At 37.8% G+C, this 24,805-nt stretch overlaps 1 protein-coding gene across 6 annotated transcripts in view; it reads left to right on the top strand.

The window, feature by feature from the left end:
- LOC140823034 (ALBINO3-like protein 2, chloroplastic) overlaps positions 1-24,805 on the top strand; it is a 40,201-nt gene that overhangs the window by 5,384 nt on the left and 10,012 nt on the right. For 3 of the 6 annotated variants that reach the window (XM_073184109.1, XM_073184114.1, XM_073184113.1), the window contains 3 exons: positions 10,285-10,386; positions 16,358-16,417; positions 17,597-17,662. In XM_073184109.1, the coding sequence (XP_073040210.1) occupies positions 10,285-10,386; positions 16,358-16,417; positions 17,597-17,662 (228 nt within the window). The remainder of the gene's footprint in view (positions 1-10,284; positions 10,387-16,357; positions 16,418-17,596; positions 17,663-24,805) is intronic. The other 3 variants (XM_073184111.1, XM_073184110.1, XM_073184112.1) reach the window with 3 other exon arrangements.

Raw genomic sequence — 24,805 nt, 5'->3', positions numbered from 1 at the left:
TACTTTTAACAGATTTAGAGGTGGAGAAGCAGTGGTTTCTTTGCAAAAAGTTGTTAACGGCCGAGGAAGTTATTTAGAAATATCTAAGTTAGTTTGGAGGAGCAAGACACAACGTATCATCATACCAAGCGGTCGATTCAACGGGGGCTGGAAATGGATAGCTAATAACTTGAGCAGATTTAGGATGAATAGAAGGGATGTTGCATTGAATTTCAGAGCTAATAATAAGCAGCAGGATCAACCTCAAAAGAAGCAGAATGTTTGGCAGAATATTAGGGTCAAGAGATTCCCGGTAGTGAAAGAATCAGATCAAGTTCAAGATATGATTTCTAAGGATTGGAGTAAGGCTATTATCATTACTAGGGATTGTGTCAACATATCATGGGAGTTGGTGATGAAAACTCTTGGAAAGGCGGTTCAGAGAAGGATTGAAGTGTTTCCGTTCCGGGCCAACAAAGCAGTTTGGTGGCCTCACAATGAAGAGGATGCTTCGTTTTATTTAAGAATCCAGAAATGTATTCTGGAAAACAAAGTCACCTTATCTTTTCAGAAATGGAATCAGAAAAGTAACAGCGAAGAGGAAGTGTTCGAGTGTTGCAACAGCTGGATTCGTTTATTAGGAATACCTTGGGACTTATGGTCCACAGATCTTTTTAAGCGTATTGGTGATCAATGTGGAGGTCTGTTATGCATTAGCCAAGACACGATCCTATTACGAGATTTATCAGCAGCAAAAATAAAAGTTGTGGGACTTGAAGGAGGTTTCATCAATAGAAAACTTCAGATCATGACTGAAAGAGGACCCTTGATCATACGCATTATAGTGGACTCAGTCAAAATATCAGAGTATGACAAGTACGAGAAAAGGTCTTATGCACAGGTGGTGATTGAGGGAGTTAGAACCGTGACAGGATGGGGTATCAAGAAAGGCTTCAAAGAAAACGGTCCAATTGTAGAAAAAACGACTGATATACAAAGAAGACAGGAGGACAACACCACAATCCATCCAACTGTAAACCAAGACGGAACGGTCAAGATTAATCAAAATTGTGAGACTGCAACCACGATAAATTGTAAAGAAAAAATTGATCTTAAGATCGTCGAGAAAGGTGAGAATTCAGGAGAAAGGAACTGTGCTTCAGAGCCATGGAACCGAGGGAATCACATCAAGATTCTCAAAAAATTAAAGCCGAAAGAAGAGAAGGATTTTCAGAAGGTCAAGATTGATTCTACGAACAATCTTGAATCTCATCTGAATGTACATCAAAAATTTGAAGAGGAAAGATGCCACATCGAAAGGAAGTTTGAGCATGTATATCGCAGGAAACAAGTTCAGTCAATTCAAGAAACATATCCACTGCCAAAAGAAGTCACTTCAAATATTTCAATCATTCATATTGACAAAGATACAACTCTCGGGGATGCCTGAATCTGGGAGGACGAAATTTATCATGGAGCAATGGATGATAATTCAGATGATGGGCGAGATTTTAGCGATGCCGACAGTCATATTTCTGACCACTCGGATTATTCAACAAGAAAATCTCTGGAATTCGATGATTTGGGCGAGTTTTTTGAAGATCCTCCGAGCAAGGTATGCAATTTACCCATATCCTCTACTTCACATCATTCTCCTTCCCAATCTCTTCCTGTTCCAGATTCATTTATCGGGTCGGGGGAAAGGGTAGAGGGTTCGGGTGGGTGGGAAATTAATTCAGTGGGTTCAAAGACGGGCTTATCCGGAAATATATTCACAGGGCAACACGAGGGAGTGGATGTTAGTGAGAATATTGGTAGTCCGGAGAAACAACAGTTCAATTACGTAGATTCGAACGAGTGCTTAAGTTTGATGGGTGTAAAGAGAGTGGATCTTAATGACTTAGATGGGTGTCGATCGATGATGGAGAGTGAAGGTTTCAGTAAAAGTAAGAATAAGAGGGCCGCGGAATTGAACCAATGAAAGTCTTCTCTTGGAATATCAGGGGGAGTGGATCAGCCACTCGTAGGGGACTGATTCGAGCCATAATTGCCAAAGAAAAACCTGACATAATTATTCTTCAGGAGACAAAAAAAGAGATGGTGGATAGGAGATTAATTTCAAGTCTGTGGAAATCAAGATTTGTGGAGTGGGTAACCTTACCTTCGTTGGGAAGATCAGGGGGGATTCTCGTTATGTGGGATCCAAGAGTAATAAAGGTCAAGGACAATTTGATTGGGGATTTCTCAGTATCAATTCATATTCAGAATGATGCCCAAAACGACTGGTGGTTTACAGCCGTTTACGGGCCATGTCACCTGAGCTTAAGAAATAATTTTTGGGATGAGCTTGCAGGGTTGAGGGTAATTTGTGGAGAAAGATGGTGCTTGGGGGGAGATTTCAATGTCGTGAGATCAGTTAGTGAGAAAGTTAACAGTCGCTCTATGACATCAAGTATGGATTGTTTCGATAGCTTGATCCATGAACTACAGTTATGCGACCCTCCTCTCCTAAATGGTAAATTCACTTGGTTGAATCTCAGGGCTTCACCTATATGTTGTCGTTTAGATAGATTCATGTTCACAGTAGGATGGACAGAAATCTTCCCATTCTACAGACAACTAATTTTACCGAGAATAACGTCGGATCATTTCCCTCTGGTTTTAGACTTGACAAAAAACAAATGGGGCCCGACGCCTTTTAGATTCGAGAATGTTTGGTTAAAGGACAAAAGATTCAAAAACTTAACTCAGCAGTGGTGGAATGATTCGAATCCAACAGGATGGGCGGGATATAGACTTATGATGAAACTAAAGTCAATTAAGGGTGACATCAAAAAATGGAATGAAGAAGTATATGGGTCACTGGAATTGAAAGCAGCAGATTTAACAAACAAAATCAGCAGAATTGACAAGCTGGAGGGTGAGGAGAAGGCTTCGGAAGGATTAGTCAACGAGAGAAAAGAAGCGAAACTGATGTATGAGGAGATGTCAAAACGGAAGAATCAGATAGACAATCAAAAATGCAAGTTAAAATGGATCAAAGAAGGGGATCAAAACTCAAAATTCTTTCACTCCATTCTAAACCATCGTAGAAGTAAGATGACTATTGACAGAATCGAAAGAAACGATGGTTCAATCACAACAAGTGAGGATGAGATTGTTTCAATTATCTCTGAATTTTTCCAGGGACTGTACAGTAAGCATGAGGCAAGATGCTGGGGTATTGAAGGTGTTGAATGGTGTCCAATTGAAGCTGAGATGAGCCGAAGCTTAGAAAAAGAATTTACAGAGGAGGAAGTAAAAGAAGCGGTCTTTAAATGTGACGGAGGAAAGATCCCGGGGCCTGATGGATTTACTTTGAGTTTCTATCAACATTGTTGGGAAATAGTCAAAAAAGATCTTATGATGGTTTTTCATGAATTTTTCGAAACTGGAATCATCAATGGAATCACCAACGAAACTTATATATGCTTGATTAGAAAGAAAGTAGATTTCATAAAGTCAGGGACTTCAGACCTATCAGTTTAATAACGAGTTTGTATAAGATAATTTCGAAAGTCTTGACAGAGAGATTGAAATGTGTGATGGAGTCGACGATTTCAGAATCACAGAATGCATTCGTCGAAGGGAGACAAATCTTGGATTGTGGTCTTATAGCAAATGAGTTGCTCGAAGAGGCTAGGATTAAGAGGAAAAAAGGATGGGTGCTGAAATTGGATTTTGAAAAAGCCTATGACAACGTCAGTTGGGATTTTCTGGACTTTGTGTTATCAAAGAAGGGGTTTGGAGAAAAATGGAGATCATGGATGAGAGGATGTGTATCAAATGTTTCATTTTCAATTATGATCAATGGGAGGCCAAGAGGTAAATTCAAAGCTTTTAAAGGACTGCGCCAAGGAGATCCATTATCACCTTTTCTATTTAACTTGGTTGTAGATGTCTTGGGAAGATTGATAGAAAAATCTAAGGAATCGAACCTTGTCAAAGGAATTGAGGTCGGAAGAGAAATGATTGAGATATCCCATTTACAGTTTGTGGACGACACACTCTTTTTCGCACAAAAGAAGATCACATAAGTATCTTGGTACAAGTGGTAAGATCTTTCTGTAAAATGTCGGGTTTGAAAATTAATTGGGAAAAGAGTGCGTTGTTAGGAATTAATCATGAAGAATCTGAAGTTGAAAGGTTGGCAACACAATTGGGTTGTGGCAAAGAGTCATGGTCCTATTCCATATTTGGGGGTACCTTTGGGAGGAAACCCATTGAAACAATTGTTTTGGCAGCCGGTGCTTAATAAACTGTCCAGAAAACTCGCTGCATGGAAGAGAGGATTTCTGTCCAAAGGTGGAAGATTAACATTGATTCTTTCAGTCTTGAATTCCATCCCGATATATTACATGTCATTATTCAAGGTCCCAAAAAGTGTCGAGGAGTCGATGGACAAGATATCACGGAATTTTCTATGGGATGGAGCGGATGGAGACAAACGTATACATTTGGCCGCATGGGATCAAGTATGTAAGCCAAAGGAAAGAGGGGGTTTGGGCATTGCTAACATCGGCTTTAAAAATGCAGCCTTGCTTGGGAAGTGGTGGTGGCGTTTTTTCAAAGAAGAGGGGACCTTATGGAAAAAAATCATTGTTAGTAAATATGGATTGCAAGATAATGGGTGGGATGCGGGTTTGGCGAGAAATGTGACGTATAGATGCCCTTGGAAGTTTATTTCCCGGATACACCCAGCTTTTAAACTGAAAATTTTAGTTAAGGTGAGGGGTGGGAACAAGGTTAGATTCTGGGAAGATAATTGGGTGGGTGAAGGTTCTTTCAAAGTTTGTTTCCCAGCTTTATTTCAGCTTTCTTCTTTTCGCAATCTGCCCATTTCATATTATGCAACATTTGATAATTTAAATCGCAACCTTTCTTGGGATTTCCATTTCAGACGAGGGGTGAGAGATGACGAGATTGATGAGTTGACAGGGCTATTAGAAGTCTTAGAGTCGGCTAGATTAGTTGAGGGAGTGGAAGATTTCATACAGTGGAGTGGGGACTCATCGGGTATTTTCTCTGTCAGTTCTTTCTATGACTCATTCTTCTCAAATAATATAAACCCAAAATTCAATTTTTTCGATTCTATTTGGAAAACACCGGTTCCTACCAAAATTCAGTTCTTTTCTTGGACAACCACTCTAGGTAAGCTACCAAGCTCGGAGACGATTCAAAAAAGATGCTTAGGGATTGCATTATCACCGAATTGGTGTGTTCTATGCAAAAATGATTTTGAGACTCAAGAACATTTGCTCATTCACTGTCCTTTCACGTCTGAGCTGTGGATTAGAGCGCTACAAGAATTGAGGTTGGTTTGGGTGATACCAAAATCAACAAAAGAATTGTTCAGCATGGATTTGGGACAACCAACCGGTAAAAGAGGGGGAATATTTTGGAGAGTCGTGGTTCAGTGCCTATGTTGGACAACTTGGTTGGAAAGAAACAAGAGAATCTTCGAAGGAAAAGTGACAAATGTTGAAAAATGCTGGGAGAAGATAAAGATTAGCGTGGCCTTATGGATTGGAAATCACAGAGAATTCGACAATGTTTCTATTTTTGATTTGCTTAGACAATGGGATTTTGTTTACATATGATTTGCTTGTGCTTTAGTGCTTTAGTATTTTGCTTTAGGACAGTGAACTTCTAGTCCACTGATGTAATCCAAATTATTATATCATTAATAATATATCGTTTCCTATAAAAAAAAAAATAAAGTAAACCAAACTTATTGACATTCCCCCTCAACTTGGTGCGAAAATATCAATCATGCCCAACTTGCTGACTTGGTCTTCAAAGAGTTGTTTTGAGAGCCCCTTGGTCAAGACATCTGCAACTTGTAACGTGGTCGGAACAAATGGAGTGCACATCACTCCTTCAAGCTTCTCTTTTATGAAATGCTCGTCGATTTCTATATGCTTGGTTCTTTCATGTAGAACGGGATTATGAACAATGTTGATAACAACTTTATTGTCACAGTATAACTTCATTGGAAGTTTTACTGTTCTTTTCAAATCATCCATACCTTTTTTAGCCAAAGAACCTTGCATACATCTTGAGCCATAGATCTGAAATGAGCCTCTGCACTACTTCTAGCAACAACGCTTTGTTTCTTGCTCGTCCAAGTTACTAGATTCCCCCATAAGAAAGTTCAATATCCCGATGTTGATCTGTCTATATTTGAACCTGCCCAGTCTGGATCTGTATATACTTCAATCTCATTTTTTAGCTCTTCTCAAAGTACAATCCTTTGCCTGTTGTATGCTTTAAATATCTAAGAATACAATACACCGCTTCCAAGTGTTCGTCATATGGTGACTGCATAAACTGACTGACCATGCTTACATCGAAGGCAATGTCTGGTCGCGTGTGAGACATGTATATCAATCTTGCAACTTGTTTTTGGTACCTTTCTTTATCGGCAGGGACATCATCCTTAATTCTCCTAATTTTCCACTCGCCTCTATTGGAGTGTTTTCGGGTTTGCATCCACTCATCCCTTTTTTTTCAGAACGTTGAGCACATACTTTCGTTGAGACGCCACAATTCCTTTCTTAGACCTTGCTACCTCCGTTCCAAGAAAGTACTAGTACTTCAAGTGCCCCAAATACCATGGCCCAACTTTTCCTCAACCGGCTCATCTCATCAATATCGTCTCCTGTTAATATTATGTCACCGACATAAACAATCAGTACCGAGATCTTGTGAGCGGACGGATTTCTTGTGAATAAAGTGTGATCAAATTGACGCTGACTGTATCCTTGCCTTGAACAAACTTAATAAACCTCTCAAACCATGCTCTAAGAGATTGATTCAATCCATAGAGGGATTTTTTCAACCTGTTTCGATCCAAATTGATCAGTGAATCCAGGGGAGGTTCCATATTTATTTTTTCTTCCGAGTCACCATTTAAGAAGCCATTTTTTATATCTAGTTGATTCAAAGTCGAATGAAGATTGGCTGCAACAGATAATAAAACTTGAATTGTATTTAACTTTGCCACTTGAGAAAATGTCTCAGAGTAGCCAACTCCATATGTCTAGGTGAAACCTTTGGCAACCAGATGAGCTTTATATCTTTCCAAAGAACCATCAAAGTTGTATTTTGTAGTGAATACCTACTTACACACCACAATGGATTTTCCATTGGGTAGGTCGACTTTCTCCCAAGTAGAGTTCTTCTCCAGGGCTCTCATCTCTTCAAAAATATCTCCCTTCCATCCAGGTATCGCTAGATCCTCTTGTATATTATTCGGTATAATAACATAATCTATTTGAGAGATAAAGGCAAAAAAAGAGGGTGACATTTTTATAAGACACAAAGTTTGACAACGGGTGCTTAATGCATGACCGAGTAACTTTTCTCAGAGCAATAGTAAGGTCGATGGAATTAGAGGATGTTGACTTGGGCATACCTTGATTAGGGTCAGATGAAGTCTTGTTGTGCGTTTCTCTATTTGGCCATTGATAAGGTTCATGCCTTTGTAGAAGGACATTATCCTCTCTTTCCTTTCCATGACCTTTCCTAGTATACACCAGTTGAGTAATTTTCTACTCCCTTCTACTTTATCAAACGTTGCAACTGAATTATAATTAATTTCAAATTCAAATGTTAGGTCTGAATTATTAATACATTCATCTTCATCACATGATGACTCCCACTGAAGATGAGTTTCATAGTTAGACGGACCCTCAAAAAATGTGACATCCATTGAAACAAAAAAACTCTTGGACACAGGATCAAAACATTTTTATCCCCTTTGGTTAGTAGGATACCCAACAAATATGCACTTATGAACCCTAGGATCGAGTTTGCAGTGGTTGGGAGCATGGTTATGAACAAATGCGGTGCTCTCAAAAATTTTAAGAGGAATATTTATCTTGATGCGAGTAGTAGGAAAACATTTTTGAAAGATGTTGGTAGATTGTAATCCGTGATGGTAAACAGTTAATCAAATGGGTAACTATAAGAATAGCTTACCCCAAAGATTAGAGGAACTTTTGTTGAGAAACTAATGGCCCGAGCAACTTCAAGGAGGTGTTTATATTTTCGTTCAGCTACACCATTTTGTTGAGGGATGGGTATGAGGATACGAACTTTGAAGCACAATACCTTTTTCGGCAAAGACGTTTCCTAATACATGATTAAGAAATTCTTTCCCAGTATCACTTTCACAAAGAAGTTTCCTAATACATGATTAAGAAATTCTTTCCCATTATCACTTTGAAATATTTTTATCTCAGTGTGGAATTGAGTCTGAATCATGTTAAAAAATGTTGAAAAGTATGTACAACCTCAGTTTTATCTCTTAAAAGAAATGTCCAAGTCATACGAGTATGATCATCAATAAACGTGATGGACCAATGTTTCCCAGACATAGTGACTGTGCGACACAAGCCCCAAACATCACTATAAAAGAGAGTGAATGGTGCAGACTCTTTGTGGGGCTGAGATGGGTCACACAGACCTATGATGCTTAGCCAATGCACAAGATTCACAATAAGGTGAAGAAATATCTTTATTAATAACTTTGGTATCAACTGTTTCAAATAATCAAAATTTGAATGTCTCGAACGGTAATGGCATAACATAATATCACTATTCCTAGAAGTATAATGGAGTTGTAACATGTCTTCTGGTCTTGTTGGCCAAGGAAAGAACCAGCATTGAAAATATAGAGATCATTGTCCAGCCTAGCATTGCCAATCATCGTCCCCGAGGCCAATTCCTGAAATTCACAATGAGAAGACGAACAAATCGCATGACAACATAGATCGAGAGTTAACTGGCTGATAGAAAGAAGATTATACAATAATTAAGAAAAATGTATGACATTTTTAAGGGTCAAAAGTGGAGAAATAACAATAGAGCCCTTGCCGGCAACAACAACGAACGAACAATCAGCAATTTTAACCTTTTTGTTGTCTAGGCATGGTGCATATGATGAAAAAATTGGGAATTACCACTTGTTGCCCCATATTCTACAATCCAAGAGGCGTTAGACATCGAATTGCAACATTTGCTAAGGAAAATATACCTGTTTGAACATTTTCGACTAGAGCTCGAGTTGATCCTGAAAGAAGCCGATTCTGAAGGAGAAGATTGCTGTCCAGTGTCCGGAGTTGCCACTACTTGTTTGAAGAGAACGACCAGCCCGATTGGAGCCTCCATATTTTTCCTTAAGATGAGCAAATCTACCGTGAATTTCCCAACAACTTTCCACTGTACGCCACGCCTTTTTGCACTTCTCACACCATATTTTTGGTTTACCTCCATTGCGGTCACCTTTCGAGCCACTGCCTTTACCAACAAGGGTCGAACCATCAGTTTCTACCCTCAAGTCATCCAATCGCGGCAGCATCACATGCAAGGGTGCTTCCTCGCGCGGAATTTCAGAGAAGGCATCACGAATGCTTGGAAGAGGTTTTCTGCCAAGGATGCGACCTCGAACTTCATCAAGATCCTTGTTTAAACCTGCGAGGAAAACAAACATCCGACTTATTTCCACTTATTTTTTTTAAAACGAGCACTATCTTTACTACTCTCCCACTCTTCAGCATCATGGAGATCTAGCTCTTGCCAAATCAACATCATCTCATTATAATTTATGTTGACATCACGATTGCTTTGGTGTATACGCAACATGGAGTAGTCAATTCATACAACTGTTAATAATTTTCCATGTCGGAGTATGTATCACGGACGACCTCCCAAACATCATGAGCAGTAGGAAGAAACATAAACAGTTTGCCAATGAGTGGATCCATGGAGTTAATTAGCCATGCAGTAACTAAAGATTTCTCCGGTCTCCATTGTTTATATTCGGGATCGGTGGATGACGATGGCTGTATTTCACCATTTAAATAGCCTAGTTTCCCTTTGCCATCGATCACAAGGAGCATGGATTGAACCCATTCCAAATAATTCTTGCCATTGAGTTTATTAATCGTAATTTGAAGGGAATTATCGGCTAAGGCATGATTTGAAGGAGATCGAGAGATTTCATCTGAAACAGCAGCTCCAGAACTACTGGAACTGCTGCGGCCGCCTGGACCTCCACCTCTGACCGAGCCGCTGCCAGTCGGAGCTGAGCGAGAGCTCACCATCCAGCCCTGTAGTTCATATTGGGCTGGCTCTTGATACCATAAAGTAACGATATAAAAGAAAGATTAATTAAATTGTACCTATTATTCTTATTTAGTCATTTTTTTTACCCTTTTTTGTCGGTAATAACAAATTGAAATTTCTCTTACAATATTTCAGGGAGGAATCTCATGGTTCCTGAACTTGACTGAAAATCCACGTGGTGTGTTTGGACCTATTATTCCTTTATTTATTGGGGCTTTGCATATCACTAATGTTAAGGTATAAAGACGCCACTCTTTGTAATTATATCTTATTTTTTCAAATGTTTTTGAATATGAAACTGATAATGACAATGATGTAGCGGAGCATATAATAAAAAGGAATAATCTATTGATTGGAGCATATAATAAAAAGGATTAATCTATTGATTCATACACAATGTCAGGAAAATCTTGAAAATGCAGTAAACAGTCATATAGTCTCGTTGATTATACAGAATAATCTGGTCTAAAAAATACTGTAAAAGACTCGCAATAAACTTTATTTAATTTTAAATTTTCTTCTGTATCAAAACTATGCATGTATTTATAGAATGGATTGCCAATAATCAAAACCAGAAAATATTCTAATTATTGCAAGAAAATCAGATTATAATTAAATCTCAACTTTCTTAGCTTATTTATTGCCTAAACAAAATATTACCAAAAACGAAAAAATGCCTAAAATCTTACCAATTTGAATAACTGTCTTATTTGGCTTTCGGGGGATCTCATTGCATCACCAAGTCATCTTGCACGATTGCACTGCATCATTCCCCCAGGGTCGAAAACATTCTTCCTCGAATGTCCAGCCACATCCTTGTCATATGACGAGTCACCAACAAAGAATCAAACGCTCAACGTTAAAGACGTCGTGCATGCGGACATGACTCGGTAACTTCAAACGGCACGCATTGGGATTAATCTTTACAATAATCTCGACTGGTCCAATCTTATGTGCAGATTTCTTATTATACTGTCCCACAAGAAATCGAACATTAGTTAAGACAACCCACACATAGTTTCCAACGTCAAACTCCACGTGACAGTTTCTGGCCCGCCGCTTGTACTTGTGCGCTTTGGAGTAAACTTTAATCTAGTGACAAAGTCCCTAGCCTTTTGCAGGATTAACCTACCAATTTGGATAATTGTCTTATTTGGCTTTGGGGTGATCCTATTGTACCAAAAAGGCATCTTGTTCTGCATCATTTCATCATGTTGGTATGAAATGATCGAACTTTTCTTGCACTGTAAATCCCCAAATAAAATTTAATCTTTTATGCTTGAATAAATCGTAAGTGCACGAGTCAAGTTATAATATAGTGTACGGAGTACGGATCGTTCTACAGAGACTGTATCACACGTAAATTGTAGACGAGAATTTGAATTGTAAGTTATCTAAAAAAGTCATTGACTGTTTAATTATATGAAAAAAAGTTTCGGGGTAAGATTCCCTTAAATCCCAAAAAATAAAAGATTTAACTACTAAACATGATAATAAAATATTCAAATAATAATTAAAATAAAGTTTTCAAACTAAAAATACTATAGTTGATGAAGAACAGAAGAGACCCTGGGCGAAAATCCCGAATTCTTCAAGTTATCTCGACTCTGGTTCCTTTTCCTCGCGTGCGCTCTCTCTAGCTAATAAAACTCTCCAAAGTTTTGACAATCTCCTTCAAACCTTGTATTGGGGCTTTTCCAAGTAGGTGCCATCAAGAAAGTTGAAAAAAATCAATAGAATATTTTTTCCTTCTTAATCACATTGGGCCAGCTGAAATTGCCCGCCCTAGTGCGCTCTCTGCGCAAATTCTTCTTTTTCATATTTCTCGCTGAGCTAGGGAGGCCAGAATTGCCTGCCTCTGCGCTCCTGGCTTGCGTGTGCATTTATTAGAGGTAGACAGATTCTTGACTGTTGTCTAATCGCTAATGAACTTGTGGAAGAGTATCGACGTAAGAAAATCAAAGGATGGGTTCTTAAAGTGGACTTGGAAAAGGCGTATGATAACGTTGATTGGAGATTCCTAGACTTTGTGTTACGGAAAAAAGGTTTTGGAGAGAGATGGAGGAGGTGGATTAGGGGTTGCGTTTCCAATGTATCTTTTTCAATATTTATTAATGGAAGACTGAGGGGGAAAATCAAAGGGGAGCGAGAATTACGTCAAGGGGATCCTTTATCCCCTTTCTTTTTTAACCTCATCGTCGATGCATTGGGGAGGATGATTGATAAGGCGAAGGTTATGGATGTAGTAAGAGGGTTCGTAGTTGGGAAGGAGAAGGTTGAAATTTCGCATATTCAATTTACGGACGACATTTTGTTTTTCGCAAAAACTCAACAGCACGTGATTGCAATAGTGGATATCTTAAGCCTCAAAATGAATGTCGATAAAAATATTGTGCTGGGAATTAATTGTTCGGAAGAGGAAGACGACGACATTGCTTCTACAATCGGTTGCCAAAAAGGAGTATGGCCGATTAAGTACCTTGGGTTACCTTTGGGAGGAAACCCCACGAATATGGAATTCTGGGAACCTGTCATAGCCAAAATGTCTAAGAAATTAGCAAACTGGAAGAAGTCGTTCTTATCGAAGGGAAGGGGGGCGATTTACATTGATTAAGGCGGTTTTATGTGCGATGCCATCTTACTTTATGTCTCTTTTTAAAGTGCCAATTCGAGTGGCTAAAAGAATGGAAAAGTTGATGAGGAACTTTTTGTGGGATGGCCCAGACGGGGAAAAACGGTGTCATGTCGTCGGGTGGGATCAGGTGAGCAAGCCAAAGGACAGAGAGGGACTGGGGTTGGGGAACATTTGTTTAAGAAATAAGGCTCTTCTGGAGAAATGGTGGTGGAGGGGTTCAGTCGAAAGGGGAACGTTGTGGAAAAAGGTCATTCAGAGCATATATGGGATTCAAGTCAATGGGTGGGATTTGGGTTTGGCCGGAAATAAGACATTCAGATGTCCTTGGAAATTTATATCTCGCTCTTATCCAGCTTTTCACTGATTAGGGTGGTGCCAAAAGAGGGTAATCTTATTCGTTTTTGGGAGGATGTTTGGGAGGGGGGAGTCTCGTTTAAGTTAAGATTTCCAGCTTTGTTTCAAATTTGCTTATTAAAAAATAAACCTATCAGCAATTTTGTTGGTGATAGCAGTGTTAGTTCTTCTTTCTTTTGGAATGTGAGATTCAGAAGAGAATTGAATGAGGTAAAGGTAGGTGAGTTTATTACTCTATTAGGAGTCTTGGATAGAGTTAGACTGGAGTCGGGTATTGAGGATTATAGAGTCTGGTTGGGGGATCACTCGGGTTTGTTTTCTGTTTGCTCATTTTACAATTCCTTTTTCCCGATTGATACCTTTCCGTTATTCTCTCAATTTCATAATATCTGGAAGGTACATGTCCCACAAAAGATTCAGATTTTCTCGTGGACAGTGGCCTTGGGAAAGTTACCAATTCGTGACTCGGTGCAGAGAAGGTGGTCGGAATGTGTACTAAGACCGCAATGGTGTTGTCTTTGTCAAAAGCAAGAGGAGAGTCAAGATCATCTACTTTTACATTGCTCATTTTCGACTGAATATGGATGAGAGTGTTAAAGGAAATGGGTTTTCAATGGGTGTTTCCAAGGAAGGCAAAAGAACTATTCACAATGGACCTGGGATGTTGGCATGTTGCACATCGAAAAGAATATCCAAATTCTGGGTTTTGATTATTCATAGTGTTTTTTGGTCGTTATGGTTGGAAAGGAATAGCAGAAATTTTGAGGATAGTACACATTCAGTGGAAGATGTTTGGGAGAAGATCAAGTTCAAAGTCGCCACTTGGACAACATATTTGAAAGAGTACAATCATTTGTGCATCTTAGATTTGATTAGGGATTGGAAATTTGTATGGGCAGGTGGATAGATTAAGATGACTTTGCATTATTTCTTATCGTTAATCTTTTTTCTTTGCTTGCGGATTACTCATCTGCCTGTACTTTAATTTCCATTTCTAATATAATATAGTTAGTTTCCTATCAAAAAAAAAAAAATTTCACCCGCCCCGTCGTGCCTGGCTCGCATATCAACTGTGTTTTTCTTCTTGTGCGCACTAGGGCGGTCAATTTCGCCTGCTGGCTTGACTTTTGCTTCTGAAATCCTCTTTTCTTTATTCGCATTGCCTACAATTCAATCCAAACACATGAAAAACAATTGTCGTACATGACATGTAATAAAAACAACTAAATATAAACGCAACCTAAACGAAACATGCATGAATGCGACTCAAGATGACACAATAAAATACGTAAAAACCACATATATCATGAAACGTGGTGACTAGTATAGATTTTTAATAATGGTTTAAGGATGTGGTTTATGTGAAATAGTTTTTTCCTTTGGCATGGCGATTCTACTTTAGATGTCATTATTAGGCACAACTTTACACTTTCTTTGTTTTTTGGTTCATGGACAATTGATGGTATCTTTTGTTTTTCATTAAATTTTATTATTTTCTTACTTCTTTTATTATTTCCTTCTGAATATAAAATATATACAGAAACACCAGATATCTACCTTGATACGATTTCACAAAGGAGGTCCACGTAATTTGGATATTTACAAGAGAGGCAACTTAAAATTTTTACAATTATTTTCTCATACTTGTGACATTCACGATGTTTCAAACTTGCTGGAATATGCAACATGTCAATGACCCATTGCTATTTCTTTTATCCTTTTAAAAAATATGAGAAATGGATTTGTTTGTCACATGAATGAAAATTAAGTTCTAGTATTGCGTTTTATTTTTCCAATATTATTTCAAATGCTACTGGATACCAAGATTCCAAAAAGTGCGAAACGTGACGAAGTGTCACGGTCAACTTTCAAAATTTACAAGCTTAAACTGGTTTAGTATGAAAACTAAGTGTGAAATAATATTGTAGTTTTGTTGGGTACAATAATTGTCTTTGATGGTAGAACAATCGAAAAACTTGGCGCTTGGGCTGCTGTATGGTTGAAAATATTTGACTTTTACTATTAATACCAGCTATAGCATTTGGTAAAGCGGCAAACACTCGGTTTTACAATTGGTATCAGATTCCAAGTCATGGGTTCGATTCCTATGGATTGCAAAAAGTGCAATGTTTGGGAGGGGGACAGTCGGGGAACAATAATTGCCCCTGTGGAGTAGAACAATCGAAACATGATGTTTGAACTGTCGTACGGTTTAAAATATTTGAGTTGCACTGTTACCACCAGTTATAGTTTTTGGCAAAACGACAAACGCTCGATCCTACAAGTTTTTACTATAATTTTAATTATATCAAGTCAATAAATAAATTGAATAACACATAAACATACAAAATTTAAGAATAAATGCATAAATCATAGACACTTTCTTACTATCAAAGTAACCATTAAAGAATATGTCAAGTGTCCTAAATATATTTTTGTTTGAAAAATTTTATATTATCGAATATTTAATATTTTAAAGTTAAAAGTTAACTTTTATCGAAAAATAAAATAAAAGTTAAACATTTAATTCAAAATATAAAATAAAAGTTAAATTAAATTATATCGAAAAAGCTCACGCTTGATCACGTTTTTTCCCTGTTAATATGGTCTGACCTAAGGTTGACTATTTTTTTCTTGTGTTTGCTCAAATAAAAGCTCTCTTTGCGCTTAATCGCACTTAATCGACGCTTGTTTAGAAACTGCATGATACTAGTTGGGGCCATTTGGCTCATTCCAATTTTATCAATTTTTGTTGGTTGTAAATGAAAAAGTGGATACTAAATAGAACTCATCTTTGGTATCTTAACGTTCCTAAATTTTCCTCGTATCATTATTTACTCTACGAAGTGCTTTTTGTAAAAACATGTCTCTTTAAATATCAAAAACAGTATTTATTGTCATATTTAAAAGGAAACTAGCATATTAGTAAGGGACTATTAATGTTGACACTGATGCTTGATTTGAAATCACTCACACACACACACACACGGATAATCTCTAAATAGAGATTGTAGTTGTTCATTATCTTGTGCAAGGGCTCTGTGCAAGGTATTCTGCTAAAGTTCTGTTCAAGGTATTCTGCTAAAGTGGTTGATGTTTTCTTCATATCCATGACTTTACTTGAATCTATGTTTCCTTGAATCATGACATTGATATTTGCTGTTTCTTTTTAAATGACACGTGTTTAGCTTTTTTTTTTTTTTAACATGTGTTTTTCAGCTTTCTTTTCAACAAACAACACTTCAACATTCACCAGGATTGTTGGGATTATTGGTGAAGGTGAGTTTGTAGAAATATGCAAGTGTTTTTCTTAACCCCAACCTTCAATCCTTTATAGAGCCTTTGCTGTTGAGACTCTTTTTGCGCCAATAATAGATATCATGATAGATCTGCATTTACACAGACCATTCATCTCAAGTATCTAGTATCTTATGTTCCAAAAAAAATTATCTGGTATCCTTGGGTTTCACTGTATATGAGGACCGATGTACTTCTAAGTAGTTGTGCTATGGCCTGTGCCCTTATTTATACCTACAACAGCATTCCTCATTGTGAAAACAATAAAGTACCTTATTTGTCGATTTTTTATCTCTTATTTATATTATTTTTTGAGCAAACCGCTTTGCAACTAGAATCTGTTAAATGTTAGTCGGAAACATTAAGAAGAGGGGAATCAAGTGGTACCTCTGGAAAAATGATCAACATGGGGAGTAACACATTAGGACAAATGACTGATCTAATCTGAAAAGAAATAAGGCTCAAGATAGTAGGACGAGTGAGTTGATTTAGCAATGTGGCTCACACAAAACCATGAATACCTGGAATTCAAGACTCATGGATTTGAAATACAGATCCAGTATATTCTGGTTAAAGTCTCCCTAACAATAGCCAGACCCTCAAAAAAGGTCGATCATATGATTGAAAATTACAAAAAGCTGACTTCTAAAGTTTGCGTAATCATGTTTTTGTGTGGCCTAGTTAGTGATAAATCCATTCCGGGAAAAAAAAAATGTTTGGGGCAATGAGATTATCTTCATTTGATGTGGCCTAGTTAGCGATAAATACATAAATGGTTAAAGGTTGTTTTGTCGAACTATTGAAAAAACATTTGGCTCGAATTTGGCTAGAAATTTGTTAATATGTTTGAGTTCGATTTCAATTCGATAATTTCGAATATGATAGAATGTTTTTCATGTCAGCTCGACTGTAGTCATCACCATTTGCATTTGTTCAAATATGTTGACAAGGACATAGTATCAATTTCATTTCTTTCACTTGAAGCACAGACAAATTTCGGGCTTATTGGCAGTCAAGGATTTAGTGCTAATATATTTCATGCATTTTTTTTGCCTTCGATAGATGTGATTTTTGCTAGTTTTAAAAGTTTTTTAAATAAAGATTTCAGCGATAATGTCAGGGTAATAGTAATGCTGACAGTTTTTCCTTTTCCCTTTACAGTGGTACTCAATTTATTTGCAGTTGCTGACACTTCCTATTATGTTTGTTGCTTTCAATGTGCCCCAGGTAATTAAGATTATTTTCCCACAGTTTTTGGGTCGAGTTGTCGGAATGTTTCTAAATATTGGAGTGTTTCTAAATGATTTTCATGTTGTAAACTTTGCTCACTTGCATCGAGGACATGCCAATTCTTGTTCAATGATAATTTGGTAAATATTTTTCGTTTTCTTTTCTGTTGGAAGTTGGGAGAGTGGGACTAATTTAGTGGAAAAATCTATATTTAACTCTGGATTAATTGCTCAAATGTCGGCAGAAGATGTCCATTTTTGCCACTTGAAAAGGCATACTGAATTATCTTAGTTTTTGAATAATCCCCAGTCGAAGTAATTGAAGCAGTGTGTTAGGATCGGTTATAAGGGTCGTAGCGTTTAGAAGAGGGTTGAATAAACACTTAAATATATTTGACTCGTTTTTGATAACGGTGAATCAGTTTAGCGATAAACTGAATTGAAGAATCTTGTTGTCAATGTCAATCAGTTAACTAGTATAAGTGCGTAAATAAACTGACTGACAGATTGAATACTCAAGGAATTTCTGAAGTAAAGAACACAAAAGATTTTACTGATGTTCGGAGACTTCAAATGTTCCTACGCCATTTCTTCTATCACAATGATATGATATTCACTAAAAGATTTGATTAATTACAAAAACTGTAATAACCACTTCAATTTGGTATTAACACTGCCAAACTAAAACTCTTAGTATCTTTACAACTTATCAGTATACAACTGATTTTCTTATCTTAGCACAACTGCGCACAATTGATCTTACGATAATGTGCTAATACTTTTGCTAAGATGATAGCCTGAAAACTATGAATATTACTATGAGTTTTTCTGTCTGAATATCGTAGTTAAGCTTGTAAGCTTGAATCAAAATTCACTCAGAGTAATTGTTCGCAAAAGCCTTTTTCTCAGCTGAACTTCACGGCTATTTATAGGCTTTGCTTCCAAGGTAATATTGAATGCGTTTAAATGACTTATATCCGTTGATTTGTCTTTTCTGAATGTATCAACATTCTTCTGACAATAGTATACTGTGGCATTTTGATGTGCAGCGCTTCCACTACGAGTTGCAGTATGCTTTTGTGAAGGCCCGAAAATACTTGCTAGAAAAATTGCGGAAAATTAAAAATTTTCTTTTTAAAATAACTGAAATTGCCTCGTTCATAATTAAACTGACAAACAAAGTCAAAGTTTGAAATATCGCAGCGGAAGAAAATAAAGTTGCCAAAAATCACAATTTAAAAATATCCAACGGCTGATAAAAATATTGTTTGAGAAATAAAATAGCAACTGCTGCACTGAGGTCCTCGGGTGCCACTACTGTCGACCCAAGCTGGCTCACTGGTCCCCGTCCTCGGCCCTAGCCTCATCAGTACCTACAACAATCAAGTCTAGTGAGCCTAAAGACTCAGCATGCATATATCGCAGATAACGAATAAAATCTGAATTAAAATATGCATAGGGTAAAATATCATGTCGTGAGGCATACTGAAAATGATCTGTCATCATGCTGAAAATAAACTGATCTGAGCAATTATAATACGTGCATAACTGAACTGATAATCATAGTAAAAATATTTGCTCCTTGGAGCCTGTACTGAAATAACTGGTAAAATTTTCTGTTGAGATTATGTTTTACGCCTGTGGCCACTGCACTAAGCTAAACTGATCGGTAACTGACTACCGGGGAGCCTGGAACTGAGCTGGCGGTCACTGAAGACCCGATGGTACCATCCTGAACTGATCGGTCATTGGCGACCGGGTGGTACCAACCTGAACTGAGCGGTCACTGGCGACCGTATAAATAATGCTCCCACATAGTGAAGGAACCACAAGCCATATCACATAAATCTCAAAAATAATCATTTTCTATTTAATGCACGTAATATAATTAAATCGCATACTGAAATATCTTGTATTAAAATCATGTACTTGCGATATTTAAAAATATCTATATGGCTTGATTGAAGAGTGAAAGAAGATATAAACATGCCTTGGTTTGTTTTGACAGAAAACAAACAAAATAACGACGTGGCGCGGCGGAGACGGAGTGCTCTTCACTTTCTCACTTTTTCTCTTAATTCCTTTAAATTAAGCATGCACCATAATTATTATAATAGCGTAAAAATCGTAAACGTGATGCATGAATATTTAAAAATATCATGATTTGTGCTCAGGGCGCTGCTAGGACCAAAATCTCACCCCGGGTGCAAAATGACCATTTTGCCCCTGGAAACCCAAATATTATCGTTTTAACCCTGGACCTCTAAAATCGACCCGAAACTTACCAAACTCCTTAAAATGTCCCAAAACATATTAAAAAGCATTCCTAGACATAAACTCGAGCAAAATTCACAACTTAACCGATTTGTTTTAAAACTTCGACCGGGATCCCGATTTTAACCCGAATCGAATCAAAACTTACCCGAATTTTTCCCAACTTTTTATCATATTTTAAAAACACTATAATGATTCTAAAATCTTATCCCCATGCCATTAAACCTACGGCTGATGGTCCAACAAGTGAAAAAAAATCTCGGCCACTCCCACTTGCACTATCATTCATCCTATACATGGCTCCACCCTATGTCATTATCTCAATACAACACATGTCCCCCCATTTCCTCACCTTCGGTCCTCTCTAAACCCACCACATGGACCTAGCTTTATTACACACCATTAGGCACTTAATGACTCCATCTAAACTACCGAAACCAAAACAAAACCGCAGCTCAACCCAAAACCACTCAAAATGCGGCTCCTCTCTCGCCCAACTCACCACATCCCGATCTAGCTTGCAAGCCCTCCTACTCTCGGTGTAACAGCCCTTCCACACCACCCGCAGCAGCCCCCTTGCAATAGTTTAAACAAAGCGTGAGTGGGGGAAAAGGAAACGTGCATGAACTCAAACAAAAATGAAGCATTTTCTCACGTTACTTGACTGGATCGAAAGGTATCCTGCACACACGCATACATGACAGTAATATTGAACAAAAAAGAAAATCTCATGCAAAAAAAATCGAAGATGTTTCATGCGTGAAACTGGATCGAACTTTTCTCATAAAAGTAGAATTCATGAGTATGTATATGGCGTGAAAGATACATAAAAGAAAATACCTGCGTGCCTTAAGAAGTTTGATGACCAAAAATGAGGAGAGTGAGGCTCCCTTAAACAAGAACAGGAGACCACCGAAATTTTCTTGAAGAATGGTGCTGAAACCGAGAGAGGGGGCAGCTGGGGAGGGGGTGTCGGCTAATACACTATTAGGTTTAGGGTAAAAAAGCGTTTAAGAGCTAATTAAATAGATAGTGCTAGGTTAATGGGCCACAAATTTATTTTAAAGGTTTTAAAAGAGTTTTAGGCCCAAATAGCTCAAAAATAGGTCCAATAATTCCAAACACACTCCCGAAAAATATTTCGCGTCGAAAAGATTTTTGAAAATATTAGCCGAACCCTTAAAAAGTCTCCGATTTGATAAAATTAGCGTACCGATAAAAATAAAAATCATGCGGGTAAAAATACCCAAAAATTATCATTTTTGAAAAATACACTTAAAATGCTCTAAATTAATTTATAAAAATTAATCATGTAATTAAAATAATTTTCTGAAAATTCCCCGGTCTCCGATCCTCGTTCGAACGTGAAATGCAACTTAAAAATCTTAATGCACGAACTTTTAAAATTTCGTGAATCAAATCCTATCATGCATGAATTATGCATAAAATGCATAAAATAATTAAACATGACTTTATTAATTTATCTCAATACTCCATCTCCAGACCGGCCTCACTTAAATAGTGAAAAGATGACGATTAAACTACTGCGTAAAATAAATAAATTCAAAGAAAAGAATTTAAATACTCAAGCAATTAAATTACTAGGAATTATGCATGGTTTATACGCAGTCCAAATTACGGGACGTTACAGCTTTTGTACAAATTGTCGGTTCTTGGCTACGCTCTTAACTGATGACGTGTTAAAATGATTATCAGTTTACTATATAGCCGATCGGTTGAGTTGTCTGTATAACTGACCAGTCTTAACTGATAGTTCAGTAAGCTTTGATCAGTTCAATTGCCTTCGATTATTTTGCGCATTAATTATCAGTTCGGACAACTTCAGTTTAAGATCAAATTAATTCAGTTGAGTAGATCAGTTCTACAATCTTCAAAAGATTTATTTGTCAAACTCCGAAATTCTAATTCCAACAATTTCCCCCTTTTTGATGTTTGACAAAACATAGAATTTAGGAACAGATAAACTCCATTTTAAATAAAATAATCTGAATCATTGTAGATAAAATATTCTTTCTCTGTACAGATTCGTACAAGTAAAGAATAAAAAGATGAAATGTACAGATTTGTACAAATCCAAGAATGTAAGAACTATCATGTAACTGATCTTGCTGCTTTTCACTTCTTTGCTCTTTTATCAGCAGGTTCTGGATCAGTTGGTTGACTCGATCTTTTCTTTGATTGCTGCTGCTGCTGCTCTTCTTTTTCCTCTTACCCTTTTTTGTCAACACCAGCACGTTTTGATAGAAGGCGGACTTCTGATCTGACCTGAGATATAGCTTTTAGCATATGTTCCTGCATCAAATCCATTATTTTGGACATACTTGTATGCACGAAATCAACTCGTTGGATGAACATGTCCTGAGTTTGGAAAAGAGCCGGAACTGTTACTCGGTCCTGCTTCAGCTGATCTACGACGAGAAATAGTTGAAGTAATATCCTTAGTGACCTGCTTGAGGTTCTTCATGGAATTCTCCTTCATAGAATCAAGCTTATGCGTGTGCATCAGCTGAGTTGATTTCATATCAGAAATAGTTGAGATGAGATTGTTCAGACTGAACTGAATTTCTTCAATCATGAGGTCAGTTGCCATAGGTATTTCAGGAGATAAGACTTCAGATGTGGCTGGAGCTTTGCCCTTGTCTTTTTCGCCGAAAATTACCATAGCTAGACGTTGTTATTCAGTCTCAGTCTGATCTAGTTCTTTAGCAACTTCTTCAACTCCTTCCTGCTAATTGTCTGGGGTTGAAGTAGTTGGCTGAGCAGCAGTTGAACTAGAAGGCACATTAGTTGGCACTTGCAAATCAACTGTAAGTTCAGACTGCAACTGGGCTGTCTCAGCTTGTTTTCGTTGTTCAGTCGTGGTAATTTGACTGAACTAATTCTTCAACTTCTTTCATAGCCTCTAAGGCTAGTTGTTATGATAAACTTGAATCTCCATTTGTCTCAGTTGGTTGAACAGATTCGAAATTATGCTGGATGTCAGAGGCAACTGATCGAACGACTTCATCAACATTGGCCAATGACAACTCAACGTCTGTGTATAGTTGTATTCCAGCTAGCGGAGATTTTGGATAAGTAGAGGATGACGATGGTAGATCATCCTGAGAGACGGGAACAATCACTGGCTCAGAGCTCTCTTCAGCAATTGCTTCCTTGGTTGGCTCTGACTGATCTCCAGTTGGCTGAGCCTGCTCTACGGATGTCGGACTTTGTGAATCAACTGGTATATACAGTTGTTGATCCATTTGCCATACTTTGATCTTTAGCAGAGATAAAAGATCTGAGTCCAGCTGTCGAAAGGCAGCTCTGTCATTGTAAGCAGTCGGAGTGATCGGATCGTAGTTTGGTTTCAGCGGAGCTGTTATTTCAGTCAGCTTCTTCACGCGCATCAGATCAAAGAAATAGGTACTCCTCGCCAGTGCTTGAGTTATTGTCACAGCCTTGACCGTCTTCAAGACCATTGTTTCCAGAGAAATGAAATCATTTAAAACTGATTTTTTCTTCAGTCGTTTGGCAAACACCACAGTCCTGAATTTGACCCATTCATCAAAATTTTCCAAGTCAGACTCAACAAACTCATTTATTTCATTCCAGATTAGATCAATGTGAGTCTGAATCGGGTTGGTAGGCCTGGGATCTTCAATTATCTTGCCCTTGCTTTTCGGATCAGTTAGGGCATGAGAGATACTCAGCCCTGTTGTAGTTGTATCCACTCTTTCACTTATCACCACACCTTTTGGTCGAGCAATAGGTAGAATGGTTGGTTTGATGACAGCGATAGGTGGTGCGCGGACTCCAACATGCTTTAATTTTTCACCAGATTTGGTGATGATTTTCTTTGGAGGGTCAGTTGGCTTCTTCAACTGAGTCTCTTCAGCTGATGTTGCAACTAGAACTGACTGAATAGGTATTGAAGTGATTGGTGCCTCAGCTCCAATAGGCTTCGGTCTATCAGCTGGAATGGCTTCAAAAGCAACTGATTTGGGCTTTTGAGACCACGGCTTCTTCACAATCTTCGGAGATGGTGTCTTCTCTGAATCGCTTTCACTGACAATCAGTTTTCTCTTGATTGTCAGTTTCTTGACCAAGTCCTTGGTCCTGGCTTTCTTGACCGATTCTCTTGCTTGATTTTGATGAACTTTCCAGGTGAAATGTCCAGCTTAGTCTTTGGTGGTTGAACATTGTTGGCGTCGAACAACTTGAATTTTGACGACTTCTCAGCTGAGTCATCTACTAGACCAGAGATTTTCAACAAATAGCTGAGCGGCAAGGCGAAGCCATCGGATTGCTTCGAAGATTGAACCATATTCTTAAGAATGTTAAAGATGATGGTTGACCAGTTCAAACTTTTACCGGTCATGATTGCTGTCATGATTTGGAATTTTTCAAGGGTGAGGGCATCAAATGAACCTGCCTTTGCGAGAACACTCTTTGCAACAATATCTACCAGTAGTTGGATTTCTGGCTTTAGCTCCTTTTTTGGATCAAACACCTTATTTTTTTCCCATCACAGTCTGCATCTCTTCAATATCGGCCAGTTTAATCTCAGAGAAGTGAGATAAACCATCAGTAGGGAGCTGAAAGAGAGTGCTGAATGATTCTTCGTCCATAGTCAGCAGTTGATTGTTGACTGTTGAGATAATTTTGTCGTCGTCTGAAATTGTATTGTTGGCGTATATTTCCTGAATCTCCTTTGGGTATATGACTTGTTTTGCCAATCCCAAAAATTTCTTCAGTCCAGCAGCTTCAAGTTTCAGAAATACGCTTTTAACTGCTTTATCTGTTACAGATAGAATAGATTCAAAGTCGATTGCCATAACGTTGAGAATGAAAGCTGGAGTTTGGC

The sequence above is a fragment of the Primulina eburnea genome, chromosome 2 (genome assembly GCF_022965805.1).
Source record: "Primulina eburnea isolate SZY01 chromosome 2, ASM2296580v1, whole genome shotgun sequence".
NCBI classification, from domain to species: Eukaryota; Viridiplantae; Streptophyta; class Magnoliopsida; order Lamiales; family Gesneriaceae; genus Primulina; species Primulina eburnea.
Note: the sequence above shows the minus strand (reverse complement) of the source record. Positions and strands in the feature narration are given on the sequence as shown.